At 45.1% G+C, this 13,433-nt stretch overlaps 1 protein-coding gene and 1 pseudogene across 1 annotated transcript in view; one reads left to right on the forward strand and one right to left on the reverse strand.

Annotated features, from left to right (window-relative positions):
• Positions 1–4,072: 4,072 nt before the first annotated feature.
• LOC140523625 (large ribosomal subunit protein uL10-like) lies at positions 4,073–5,215 on the reverse strand (annotated as a pseudogene).
• Positions 5,216–8,350: 3,135 nt separating this feature from the next.
• Positions 8,351–13,433, forward strand: part of BLTP3A (bridge-like lipid transfer protein family member 3A) — a 76,145-nt gene continuing 71,062 nt past the window's right edge. Inside the window, exon 1 of the mRNA XM_072641815.1 lies at positions 8,351–8,631. Coding sequence (XP_072497916.1) covers positions 8,588–8,631 — 44 coding nt within the window. The 5' untranslated portion in view covers positions 8,351–8,587. The remainder of the gene's footprint in view (positions 8,632–13,433) is intronic.

Genomic DNA, 13,433 nt, shown 5'->3' on the forward strand with positions numbered 1-13,433 from the left:
GGAACATCAGGGCTTCTGCAGGGACACTTCTGACAGTCAACAATACTTTATTCTTCAATAGCATCACCTGTAGTAGAATGACTAAAAGGTCATAAATCTCTTGCATGAAATCTGTCCCAAGATCTAAATTGATACCAAGCCTCTCCTTGTGCTGCCACCTCGTCAGCATTCTCTGGTCCTCTCTAAACCTTCTCCCTCCCAGAAAGCCACATCAGAGAAATGACACAAAATATGTACTTCCTTAGAGGCCTCTGTGGAGGGACTGTCCCCTTCTTCCACAGTGGCTAAATAAGGACTCGCTCCCTTTATCCAGTGACTCAGAATTATCACCAAGTCAACTAAGGGATTCCTTTTATTCCAGGTAAATACATGCCAGCCGTAATTGCATAGCAACAGTTTCATCTCCCCCATGCTATTGGAAAGCAAGACTCTTCCCCATGCTACTACCCTTAGTCCCCCAAGCTGTTTCTGGGATGGAGTTTCACAAACTGTCCTTGAGAAAAAGAGTCCTAAATGTTGAGGGAGAACTGAGCTACTTCTCCAAGGTGTACTGAGTTCTCTTAGGGTGGCAAGGACCTTGAGGCCAAGGCCTCTGTCTTGGCAAGGGAAAAAGAAAGGAGCAAAGAGAAAAAGAGTGAACAAAAACTATGCCTAAAAATAGTCCATTCTTATCAGGTAAGTCTTCTTGGAGACTAGATCCAAGAAACCATTGAACAAGAGAGTCGTTCCTCTTTCTGTTGATTTATCATAGACATGTGACCTATAATTCTGGGAGGTAGGACACCTGATGTGGGTAGTCAGGGGCATAATGATGAAGCTATTCATAAGTATGGACAACCCTCTTGCTTTGAGGTGGGAGAGTGCCACCTCAAAATTTTGCTACTTTGGGAGAGGTTCAGGACTGCTTGGATTAGGAATAGTTGCCTCGTCCTTAGTGAAAGGTATCATACAGCCCTGTGCTCAGTACGGCATGGTATCACCACTCAAATATCCAAATTCACATTGGACTCATTCAACCAACCTATTCTGTAAAGGCTTCAACCAGATTGTTCAGCATATGATATCTCTGATGGGTATTAATGTTTCCCAAAAATTAACTATGCAGTTGGAGACATCAGGAAAATTCTTCCATTGGTCTTGACTTCAAAGATGAAAGCTTTTGATTACCAATCCTGTACTCTCCACACCTCAGAATACTAGGTCAGACCCATGACCACTGCCCAGGAACTAGTGTAGATAGAGATTTTCTGCCCCATTCCTCAAGACCTCATTCCTTTCACCTGACAACCAGGCAGCCTAGAGCTCAGCTGACTGGAAGGACTTGCTGCTATTCCCTAGGGTATCCCCTGTTGCTAGATTAGTGACTACTAATATCCATTTGAGTATCCATCTCTTGTAGAGGATGGAGTCATCAATTACCTAGGCAAAATAATATTCTTCAGGAGCTAAGTCCTTATAGGTGGGAGTCCTCTGGGCCATTGGAGGAAGCAGGATTCTAGGGTCTAGAATGAAGAATTCAATTTTCTAACATAATCATTACCTGTTTGTGAAGAGCATTAACACCAGAGGGACCCAAGCAAACATGATTCTGAATGGACCATTAGAAGTCTCCTATGTCTTACCTAACTTGCTAGAGGGTCCATCTTGCATCACCCTGCCCAAAATAGACAACTGTGAATAAGGGGTAGTTGTATAACCCAGTGTCATCTATTCAGTAGCAGCTATGATCCAGTAAGAAGCAAGAAACTGCTTTTCAAAAGTAGTATAAATGACTGGCTGCTCTGGAGCACTTTAAGCTTTAGGTACCTATCAGTGGATTATTCTGGACACTCGTGGTACCTGCCAAAGCTCCACTCAGGCTGGTCTTTGTGGAAAGAGACCTCCTGAAACACAGTCCTTTCAGGGTCATAAGTGCCAGGCCTAGAGGCCTGTATTGGGCTACCTGAGTCTTTCTTACCTCACCTCCAGAGGTCTTCGGCTGGCCAAAACCAGATGCACATATGAGAGAAAGGACGTTCCAGAGTCGAACAAGGATTGAGCTTTATTTCAGGGTCTAGTTACAAGTGCAGGAGGATCTTCCTTAGGAGGAAGAGGGGGAGATTTCCTAAGGAGGCTAAGCTTAAGGGATTGGAAATAGAAGTACAAGCGGGGAGAGAGGGGGAGGGGAGAGAGGAGAGAAGAGGAGCGGAGCCTACTGTCCTCTTGGCTCCACACGTGCTAAGAGAGCTTTTTGGGCTTCCTCAATCCTACTTAACCTTCAGCCGCACAGTTTGCATCTCAATACCGTGCTGTTAGGTAACTATAGTGTGCCCAGATCCGGGACGACCTCGAGGGCAGGGAGACTCCACCCATCACGTATCTCCCGGGGAGAGGCGGAAATACCCGAGCTAGCCGGGCTAGCTCAGTCTGACCTTCTCGAACCCCCGCTGTTCATGGAGGGCCTCGTAAGACTCTAAGATTTAGAAGTCCCACTTTTACCTGCCCGAGACCGTCCACACGGAATTGAGCTTCCAATCCCAACACATAAGGACAGAAGAGGTGAAACTGCTAAATAGTTCCTCTCTTTAATCTTCCAGGGATGTAGCTTGTTCTGGGCTCCTCCTGAAGAAGCAGACTTATGGATGCCTTGGTAAATGGGAGACATTAGGATATCTAAGTGGGAACTGTGAGTCCTATAAAACCTAAAGAGTCTAATAAGTCTCTTGACTTCCTCCTTAGATCATCGGGAAGCAAGTGTCAGTAGCTTATTCTGGGCTGTACCTGGAATCCTCCTGATTTTTCCTGTCCACTGTATTCCCCAAAACTTGACTTAGTGGGCTAGACTCTAGATTTTCTTAGGGTTTATTTCCCACTCTTTGACTCTCATATGGGCTAGAGTTTATGGCAGCAGAGAACAAAGAAACCACACCTCAGGGTACTGTAGAACCATGACCTTTATGTGATCATTGATGGGGTGCTTGGGTTCCTGTGCTTGGACCCCAATTCTACAATCACATTTCTCCCTTGCCTCAAAACACTATCCCAGGCAGCTTCTCCCCAGCCCAAGAACAATCTGCCCCAGCTAAAACCTTCCTGCTATAGTAACCAGCTGCACCTATAGAATTTATTAGTTTGAACCCACTGTGTACTGGCTGAACTGGCTGTGTCCTGGGGCATAACAACATTTACTACTCTGTATCCTAGACCTAGACATATGTATACTCCTTTACATTTATCCTGTCTAACAAGACATCAGTGAGAGCAGCCTGGTTTTACTTAGTTCTGACTTAGTGACTTAGACTCAGGCCTAAAACCACACCTCTGTGTAGTCCCCCCACCCCCCTTGGGCTCTTTCCCAATGAACTCTGGGTAAAATACCTACACAGTCGATACTAAAAGTGCATGTTTCTTTAAGAACTAACCACTCTTCAACCACTCCCTAATCCTGCCCTGAATCACCTAGTCCGAAGACTTGGCACATGTTATACTATAGAATATACTATATAAACTTTACCTGTACCCCATTCAAACCTCAGGTCCCCTAAGAACTCTTGCCCACTGAAGAGAGGAATAAATCTTTACCACCTTGACCTCAGGAATGATTGAGTTCGTGAATTCTTTTCCAGATGACCCAAGCAGGGAACTCCAGTCTTGGGGTTCCACTATCATTCTTCTCTCCAGCCCTCATCAATAATCATCTTTTATCATCTTATTTTTTCCTTTTTCTTACTCTTCCTAAAACTATTCTTTTTCCTTACCATGACCTCCACTGTATCTCATATTTAGTTATTTCCTAGACTATTACCTTTGCTTTGACTTCCTTTCCCCCTTCTCAAATTTGACCCTTTCGTTAACCAGTTCGACTTTATACTAACCTCTACTGTCAAATCTCTAGTTCCTTATCACTTACTACAGTTCACCCCTTGCCAAACCTCATCCCTCCATCTGTCTCTTCAATTCACGTGCTCCTACACGTGCTCTGTGAGCAAAGCATAATTGCAATAGCTCAGAAGAAACGTGAGATGCACAAATTTTTTTTCGGAGATAAATGAGCACTTTTGTTTCTTTGTTTCAAAAATAAATAGGCTGAAATAGTTGTTCCCTGTGGGCTAATCAAACAGACCAAGATCATCTTCAGACTCCGACTCTTCCTTGGCTTCCACCTTGGCTAGAGTACCAGCTGCAGGGGCAGCCACTGCAAATGCCAAAAGGTCAGCCAGGAAGGCCTTCACCTTTTTTTAGCAAGTGGGAAGGTGTACACAATCTCCACAGCTACCATCTAGACCTGTTTGTACCCACTGATGATCGAGCAGATGCTATCAACATTACGGACACCCTCTAAGAACCAAAGGGCAAAGTGTCCTCTGTGATGTCCAGAACTTTAGGGTTATAAACTTTGCCATTGTCAAACACCTACTGAATGATTAGCCGAAAGGATAACCAGATGTTCAGCATATTCAGCAAGGTGGCCTCACTAGCTCTCACTTTGTCTCCAGTCTTAATCAGCTGCACAACACTCAAAATTTCAGGGGCACCCCTGGAAATCTTTGAGGTGATACCCATAGCCTGGAAGAAGGAAGTCTTCTTGGGACCCAAACCAGTGTTCTGGGCTGGCACAGTAAAATCACATGGGGCGAAGGTATCAGCATGGGTAGTAGCTGGCACCTTATTGGCCAGAAGCATATCCCTAATCTCAGTCAGATCTTTGATGGTGAACACAAAGCCCACATTCCTCCAAATATGAGGCAGCAGTTTCTCCAGGGCAAGGTTGTTCTCCAGATACCAATGAATGGTTTTGCACATCACGGTGTTTTTTCCTATCAATACTATGGCAGAGTAGTCCCACAGAGGGACCTCTGCATCTATTGCATCTGCTTGAAGCCTACATTGTCTGCTTCCACAATGAAGAATTTTGGATAATTATCCAAAAGTTGGATGATCTTGAGAAAGTAATTGGACTTCCAGGTAATCAGATAACCCTGTCTTCCCTGGCCATCTCAAAGGTGCTTCAGGGTTTGCCATGGTGGGGAGGGGTTTAAAGATGATGTCACTTGCATGAGAAAATATATCTCCACTTCAAACGTTCACAAGGACTACTTGTGCCTGACCTGTGGTAGTCTTCTGAGCTCCTATGGATCTGATCAGCCACAGTGGGACACACTGTATCTTAACCCCAACATAGTGATGCCATTTTGGTCCTCTTTGAACAGGAAGGACAACAACCAATCAACCAGCTCTTAAGTAGAGATGGAAGAAGTCACACAATAGTGATGACTGGGTCTACTACAAATTCTTATTATATAATCTCAACTGGGCTCTCCTTTTAATCCTTCCTAATTGATTCTGTCTTATTCCCCATAGAGGCTGTCCTAAAACTCTTCTCTCCTTAAACTTTACAGGACAATCCTCTCTCCACCCTCATAATTAAAACCCTTCCCTCCTACTTTCTTGAAAAACTACATGTAGTCAGTGGTGAATACATCTTCATCTCACAACTCCTTTGTTATCAACCCCTATTTTCTTCTCCTCTACTCCAGGCTTTGAGAAAGATGTGGTCCTTCTCTTTGCCAAGGATAGGTCTTCTACACATACACTTAATGTCATCCTCTTCAGTCTTCTCTAGCATTCATTCTCCTCCTAGATACTGTTTTTTCTCTGGGTTTTCATAACCTTATTCTTTCCTGGTCAATTCAAATTAATAAGAATTTATTAAGCACCTAAGTGTCAGTCACTGTGCTAACCACTGGGGTTAAAAAGAAAGGGAAAAAAAGCCCCAGTTATGATTCACCTCCTGCCTCTATGACTGCTTTATTATCTGAGTCTCCTTTATTGGATGTCACATGGACATCTTAAACTCAACATGTCCAGAACTGAAACTTCCCCCCCAAATGCTCCCTTCATCCTAAATTCCCTATTGTTTTTTGAGGACAACACCATCCTACCAGTCACCCGGGTATTATCCTTGGGTATCATACTCTCCATATTTTTCTCTGACACTGACACCACCCTAGTACAGGACCTTATCATCTCATGCCTGGACTATTAAAAGCCTCCTTTTCTCAGATCTCTTCCCACTCCAGTCCATCCCCTACTCAGCTATCAGAATGATATGACCATAATATTACCCTATCCAGTCCTCCATCCCTTTCCCACCCTCCCTCACTCTGGTATCAAATAAAGTTTTTCATGTTTTACTGCAGAGTCATATTCTCCCTCCTGTATACATTTGTCTTAAGCTCAGAGTATTAAAGTATATATTGATTTAAATTGGAGGGTTTTTTTATTATTAAATTCTAATCCTTTTAGAAAAGGGTTCTTAAACCAGGGTTCATCAGCTTATTTTTTCTTAAATATTTTGATAATGTATTTAAATATATTTGATTTTCTTTGCAATCCTAGGTGATACAGTGGATAGAGTGCTGGGCTTAGAATCAGGAAGAGACCTGAGTTCTAAACCCAGTCTTAGACACTAGCTGGATTGATCCCTGGACAAGTCCTTTGTTTGTCTGTTTCTTCATCTGTAAAATGAGAATAATAATAGAGCTTATCTCCCAGGGTTGTTGTGAGGATCAAATGAGATAGCTGTAAAGTGCTCAGCAGAGTGCTTTACATCTAGTAAACATTATATACATTTTAGCTATTTTATATATTTTATTTTATGCATTTAAAATATTCTTCTGAGGAGAGGTCCATAGGCTTCCCCAGTCAGTGAGTCAATCAGTAAGCATTTATGAAATGCCCTCTATATGCCAGGCACTGTGCTAGGTGCTGGGGATACAAAGAAAGGCAAAAGATAGTCCCCAAGACTCATCTACTGCAATCAGTGTTGGCAAGTAAGTTGTGATTGCCTTCCTAGTGGTCTTTTTGCTTATTTTCATTGTGACCCTGGAAATGTGAGATGATCAGTCTTTGGAGAAGTGATAAAACCAACATTTTAATTTATTTATATTTGAACTGGACCTAAGATTTCAATGATAGGAGGAACCTCTTGTGGGGAAGCTCCCTCTACTAATGTAAATCAGCACCTGTTCTACAACCTGAAGTCTTAGAAAGTTATTGGGGCATTGAGAGATTAAGTGACTCTTAGCATCATCCAGTCAGTGTCCATCAGAGTGAGGAATCAGGTCCAGGTCTTCCTGAGTCCAGAGGCTAGCTCTAGCTTCTACCTCTGTCAACAATGATATGGGCAGCCAGATGGCACAGTGGATAGAGCGCAGACCTGGAGTCAGGAAGACCTAAATTTAAAATTAGCCTCAGGCAACAGCTAGGTGACCCTGGGCAAGTCACTTAATCCTGTTTGCTTCAGTTTTCTCATCTGTAAAATGAGCTGAAGGAAATGGCAAACCACTCCAGGGGTTTCTTTGCCAAGGAGAACCCAAATGGGGTCACAAAGAGTTGGACATGACTGAGCAATAGTATTAATATGATTCAGTTCAGCATCCAATGAAATTACATACACACACACACATCCTACATGGCTGTGTGAAAAACTTACCGCACAGGGTGTCTCTAAAGTCTTAGTGCATTTTTTTAAGGTTTAATAAGCTTAAATCTTAGAGCAAAACTGCACTCTACATAAATCTGAGCTGTTGTTATTTGTGTACTTGCTGGTCATTGGACAAGGATTTCACAATTAAAATACCTATCATTAAGGTAATGTTTACAGATCTAAAAAAAAAAAGACAACTCCATGCGATTCTTAGCCCCTTCTGCCTCTTTTTCAGAAAAGCCACATCCCCTTTGGAAGTAGAAAGGAGCCTGCTAAAAACTGAGATATTTTGCATTTTGTTTTGTTTCTGTTTCACAGATTGCCACGGCTGGAAAGTAATTTATCACGAAGATATCAGCCTATCTATACCTGGTGATGAGAGCCTCTCTGGGACGAGCTAGGCTGGTTTTCAGAAAACAAGTATAGCCTGAAAGCTACAGGAAGGCTCCTCCCTCCCCCCCCCCCAGCTCCCCTCCCCTCTCTTTCCTTCTTACTCTTCTCTACCCCTCCCCTCCCTCCCCTCCTTTCTTACCCTCCCCTTCCCTCCTCTCCCTCCCGTCCCTTCCCCTCCCCTCTTTTCCCCTCCCCTCCCCGTCCTTCCCCTCCCCTCCCTCCTTACTCTCCCCTCTCTTCCCCTCCCTCCCCTTCTCTCCCTCCCCTCTTCCCTCCCCTCCCTCCTTACCCTCCCCTCTTCCCTCCCCTCCCTCCTTACTCTCCCCTCTCTTCCCCTCCCTCCTCTCCCTCCCCTCCTCCCCTTCCCTCCTGCTGGCCGCAGGCGCGCGCCCTCCACCGCCCGCTGGGAGGCGCCTCTGGGCGCGAACTGGCACCGCAGGACGGCGGGCGCGGGCTCGCTCCAGCCTCGCTCCCGTGCAGGTCGGCGCCGCGCGGGTGGGTGGGATCGAGGAGGAATCGCAGACGCCGGGGAAGCGAGGGTGAGGCGGCCGGGCTGGGAGAGCGGTCATGGCGACGACGGTGACGGCGGCGACAGCGGCGGCGGCGGCCGGTCTTCCCGGCAGCGGCGAGGCGCGGAGGCCAGCTTCCCCTCAGGACTGAGGTCGGGGCCACCCAGGCCCTTCCCTCCTGCCCGGCCCCGGCCCCGGCCCCGGCCCCGGCCCCGTCATGGCTGGGATCATCAAGAAGCAGATCCTGAAGCACCTGTCCCGGTGAGAGCCCCGGCCCGGGCCGCCCCTTCCCCGTGTCCCTTCGGGGGCGCTGCCCTTGACGCCCCGAACCCCAGTGTAGGCGCTCGGTGCCCCCGGTCCGGCCGGCCTCGCCTTCCCCTGCCCTTCCTCCTCGTGTGTGTGTGTGTGTGTGTGTGTGTGTGTGTGTGTGTGTGTCTGTGTGTGTGTGTGTGTGTGTGTGTGTGTGTGTGTGGAGGGCAGACCCAGGCACCTACAGTGCGACCCCCGCATGTTACAGAGAAGGAAACTGAGGCCCACAGAGATGAAGTCACCTGCCCCAGACTCACCCACATGTGCAAAACAGAATCGTGATTTGAACCCAGGCCCTCCTTCCATTGCTTCTCTTTAGAAAGTCTTCCCAGGGGACCCCCACCCCCCCACCCCCCGCCTCGTGCTGCTGGAGTTTCCCACCCCATCTCGCCGGGTCTTTGTGTTCCCACCCCTGCCCTTCCCTTCCTCTGCACTCCCCTTCGGGGCATGAAAACAGGGGGCAGATCTGGAGGCAGAGGGTCTGAATTCTAGTGCTGTGATCCTGCCCCCTCCGCCCCCCTTCCCGTCTCTCGGGGCGGTGGTTGAACTAGACGTCCTGGAGGACGTCTTCCTGCTCTAAATTTATGGTGTTGTGTGTCTGTGTGATTCTGATGTTCCTTCTCATCCGTCTTTCCTCTCCAGCAGCTAAGCTCTTGCTCTTCTCCCCGGCTTCGCGCCGCCAGACTGCTTCTTTCACCCCTAGCGTTTGAATTCCTGTAGTCCCAAATCTTCTTGCTGATCCATTATCTGCTACTCCCCCAGGCTTTCCTGCATCTGATATATATTCTGAGAGGCTGCCAGTCTCTATTTCCACAACCCTGTTGCATCACTCTTGAAATAGAGGGTGTCCCAAATGTCTTAGTGCAGTTTTAAGCTTTATTAGTTCTATATGCTCCTGTCTACATGCTGTTGGCCTGGCCCCCTTTTCCCTTTTATTCATTTGTTAGATTAATTAGAGGTAGATCTGGTGGGGTGGGGAAGAAGGCTCGACAGCCTTCGCCTTGGAACTGGAACTCTTTCAGGACCCTTGTAAAAAGAAAATCCGATACAATGTTGTAACCATTTATTAAGCAATGATTTGACCCTGGGTAATCTTGTGGCTGAAGAAAGATGGCAAGCACAACAATGTTTTGATAGGCAGCTGTGAGTCTGTCCCAGCTGTTATGTTTGAAGGTTGCCAGAACTTGTGGCAGAGAGACTTTAACTTCGTTTCTCTCATCCATGTCAGATTTGATCTGACGTTGATTTAATTATACCTTTAACTTTGGGTGTCTGTTTATATTTGGAATATGGGAAGATTTGGTGGTTGCCTTAGTTTGGTTCCAGAATATTCAATCTTATTGGGAGAGGAAAAAATTAAACATTGTAACCAATACCAGTCACCCAGGCCTAGCACTAAGGCTGACCTTCCCCGCCCCCCTCCTGCATTTTAGATTATGGGTTGTGATAAATCTGTTTGATGAAAATGGAGTGAGATTCCACGGTTGCCTGGAGCATCCTCTTCCCTGTTTGCCATTTTAGATTTGGATTAGTGGTGAAATCTGGTTCTAACTTTCGATAATGGACCAAGTAGGGATGTGAGCTAGAGCTGGAAAGGCCTTTATTTAGATCACTGCCTTCAGATTAATGGCATATGTATCTTGGGAGAGTCATGTTTTTTTCTTGATAGAGAGCAGGTCTCAGACTCAGGAAGACCTGGGTTCAACTTCTGTCTCTGGCACAAACTAGTTGTATGATTTCTGGCAGATCACAGAACTTATCAGTGTTCTAAGCAACTCTTCAAGACTTTATATTGCAGAACAAATTCAGATGTTCATTGGTGGTTCTTAGTATACCAGTGATATCTCAGGTCTGGTCTCCTCCAACCCCTTCCTGCCCAAAAAACTGTTTTACCTAATCTTAATTTGGTTCAATTTGTTTAAATTCTGCAAACAGTTATTAAGTATCTGCTGTGTAAAGAGTACTTACTGTTCTAGGCACTGTGGGAAATACAAAGTTACTTAATACACAAACCCCTGCTGTCATGGAGTATTTTACAATTTCAGAGGACTAGATTGCCTTTGGAAAATTGTTTCATTCTTTTAGTCACTCTCAGCTTCTCCCTGAAATAAAGGAAAGATACTAGTATCCTTTCAGTGTTAAAAAAGATTGTGAGTCATGTAACATTATAGCTTCTGAAGAACTGAAAATGAAACTCTCCAGAGTACAATGGAGAAGCATAGGGAGTGTATGAGCAGGCTCGCGGGAGATCACCAGCAGGGAATTATGAAGAAGGGAAGTGAAGAATGTTATCACAGAAGTGTATGAGCATAAAAGATGATGAACTGGTCAAATGGGAGAGAGAGAAATAGTAGGTGGATAATTCATGTGTTCTTTGACATGCTCCTGTTGAGAGAAATGAGGATAATTTGGTAAATCCCTTGTGGCAAAATTATATACTGCAGTAGTGCAGGTACCCATATATTTCATGTTTCTGATGAGAGGAGGGTAACAGAGGTAGGAATAGAAAAGAAGGGATGAATGTGGAGGACGTAGAATAAACAGGATTTTTAGCTAATTGGATATGAGAAGTCAGGGAGAGAAAAGTTGATAATAAGCATGGTATTGAGGATACTACTAATAATAATAGCTAGCATTGATAAAGCTCTTTAAGGATTGTAAAGTATTCTACATATGTTGCCTCATTTGAGCCTCACGATAGCCCTGTGAGGTAGGTGCTCTTATTATCCTCATTTTGCACAGTAAGGGTCTGAGGTGGGATTTGAACTCTTGCCTTCCTGACCTCAGGTCCACCACTGTGCCACCTAGTGGTCTCACAGATAAAAATGAAACAGTACTTGCCCTCAAAAAGCTTCCTATAGTCTATTGGAGACAATACACACATAAAAACATTCAGTGCTAGGATTTTGAACAAGGCAAACTGGGTGAATGGTGGTACTATTATCAGAAGTAGTGAAAAAGATAATCTTAGTTTGGGACATGTTGAGTTTGCAAGTGGAACATCCAATTGGCCTATATGACCTGCCTAAATGACATCACCATTATAAAGTGAAATCTCAGTGTGTCCAACTGTGGCTGATCAGACCAATATGAGCTCGGAATGCTCTACCACAGATTGGGCACAGATAGTACATGTGAATATGTGTGGTGGATATTCCAACTTTGTGCATCCTGCGTTTACTTTGTGCTATCTCAATTCTCCTTTGCTCAAAGAGCACAGCACCCTTTCTGATGTGGACACGCCACTCTGAGTGGTCCTGTGCCAGTGTGTCCCATGTTGCATAGTCAAATCCAAAGTTCTTGAGAGAGACCTTGAGAGTGTCCTTGTATTGCTTCTTCTGGCCACCATGTGATTGCCTGCCCCATGTGAGTTCTCCATAAAATAATCTTTTTGGCAAGCATACATTTTGCATTCGAACAACGTGGCCAGCCCACCAGAGTTGCACTCTCTGAAGCATAGTTGGAATACTTGGCAGTTCAGCTTGAGCAAGTACTTCAGTGTCTGGTACCTTATCCTGCCAGGTGATCCTCAGAATCTTCCTAAGACAGTTCAGATGGAAGTGATTCAGTTTCCTGGCATGGCACTGGTAGACTGTCCATGTTTCACAAGCATATAACAATGAGGTCAGCACAACGGTTCTGTAGACCTTCAGTCTGGTAATCAACATAATACCTCTTCTCTCCCAAACACTTCTTCAGAGCCTCCTAAACACTGAGCTAGCTCTAGCAATGCATTCATCAACTTCATTGTCAATGTGTACATCCCTGGAAAGTATACTACCAAGGTAAGTGAACTTATCCACAGCATTCAGAACTTCTCCATTTGTTGTAACTGATGGTTCCATGTATGGATGGTGTGGTGGTGGCTGATGGAGCACCTGTATTTTCTTGGTGTTAATTATTAGGCCAAAATTAGCACAGGCGGCAGAGAACTGATCCATATTTTGTTGCATTTCAACTTCTTAGACTGCATTGAGTGCAATCATCTGCAAACAAAAAATCATGCACCAGCACTCCCCCCACTTTAGTCTTGACTTGTAGCCTTTTCAAATTGAAGAACTTACCATCAGTACGGCAGTTGACCTTGATGCTGTGTTCATCCTCATTGAAAGCATTTGTCAACATGGCTGAAAACATCATGCTAAAAAGCATGGGAGCAAGCACACAGCCCTGTTTCACTCCATTGGTGACTGGGAAGGCACGAGAGCATTGTCCATTATCAAGAACCCAGGCAAACATGCCATCATGAAATTGACATAATATTGATAAGCTTCTCTGGGCAATCAAATTTTGACATAATTTTCCATAAGCCCTCATGACTAAGTGTCAAAGACCTTGATCAGATCTACCAACGTTGTGTATAGACCTCTGTTCTGCTCCTGGCATTTCTCTTGGGGTTGTCAGGCAGCAAACACCATATCAGCTGTTCCTCTGCCCTTTCTGAAGCAACACTGGCTCTCAGTTATATGACCATCTTCCAGGTGAAGGATCAGCCTATTAAGGAGGACTCTATCAGGAGTCTGAGTTCTGAGTTCTGAGAGTGAGACACAATGGAAAAGGGGAATCCATAGAGTAAGCCTTACCAGGCAGTGGCAGAAAGCACCTAGAGGGGATAGCCTAAGATTCCTTGAAAGCTTTGATTGTAGGAAGAATACAGAAAAAAGAGACCAGATTATTAGAGGGGTCTTGGATCAGAGAATGAAGATCTAGAGTAAACAGAAAGAAATGGATAATGATGAGAGTAAGAGAAATCC

The sequence above is a fragment of the Notamacropus eugenii genome, chromosome 2 (genome assembly GCF_028372415.1).
Source record: "Notamacropus eugenii isolate mMacEug1 chromosome 2, mMacEug1.pri_v2, whole genome shotgun sequence".
Classification (NCBI taxonomy): Eukaryota; Metazoa; Chordata; class Mammalia; order Diprotodontia; family Macropodidae; genus Notamacropus; species Notamacropus eugenii.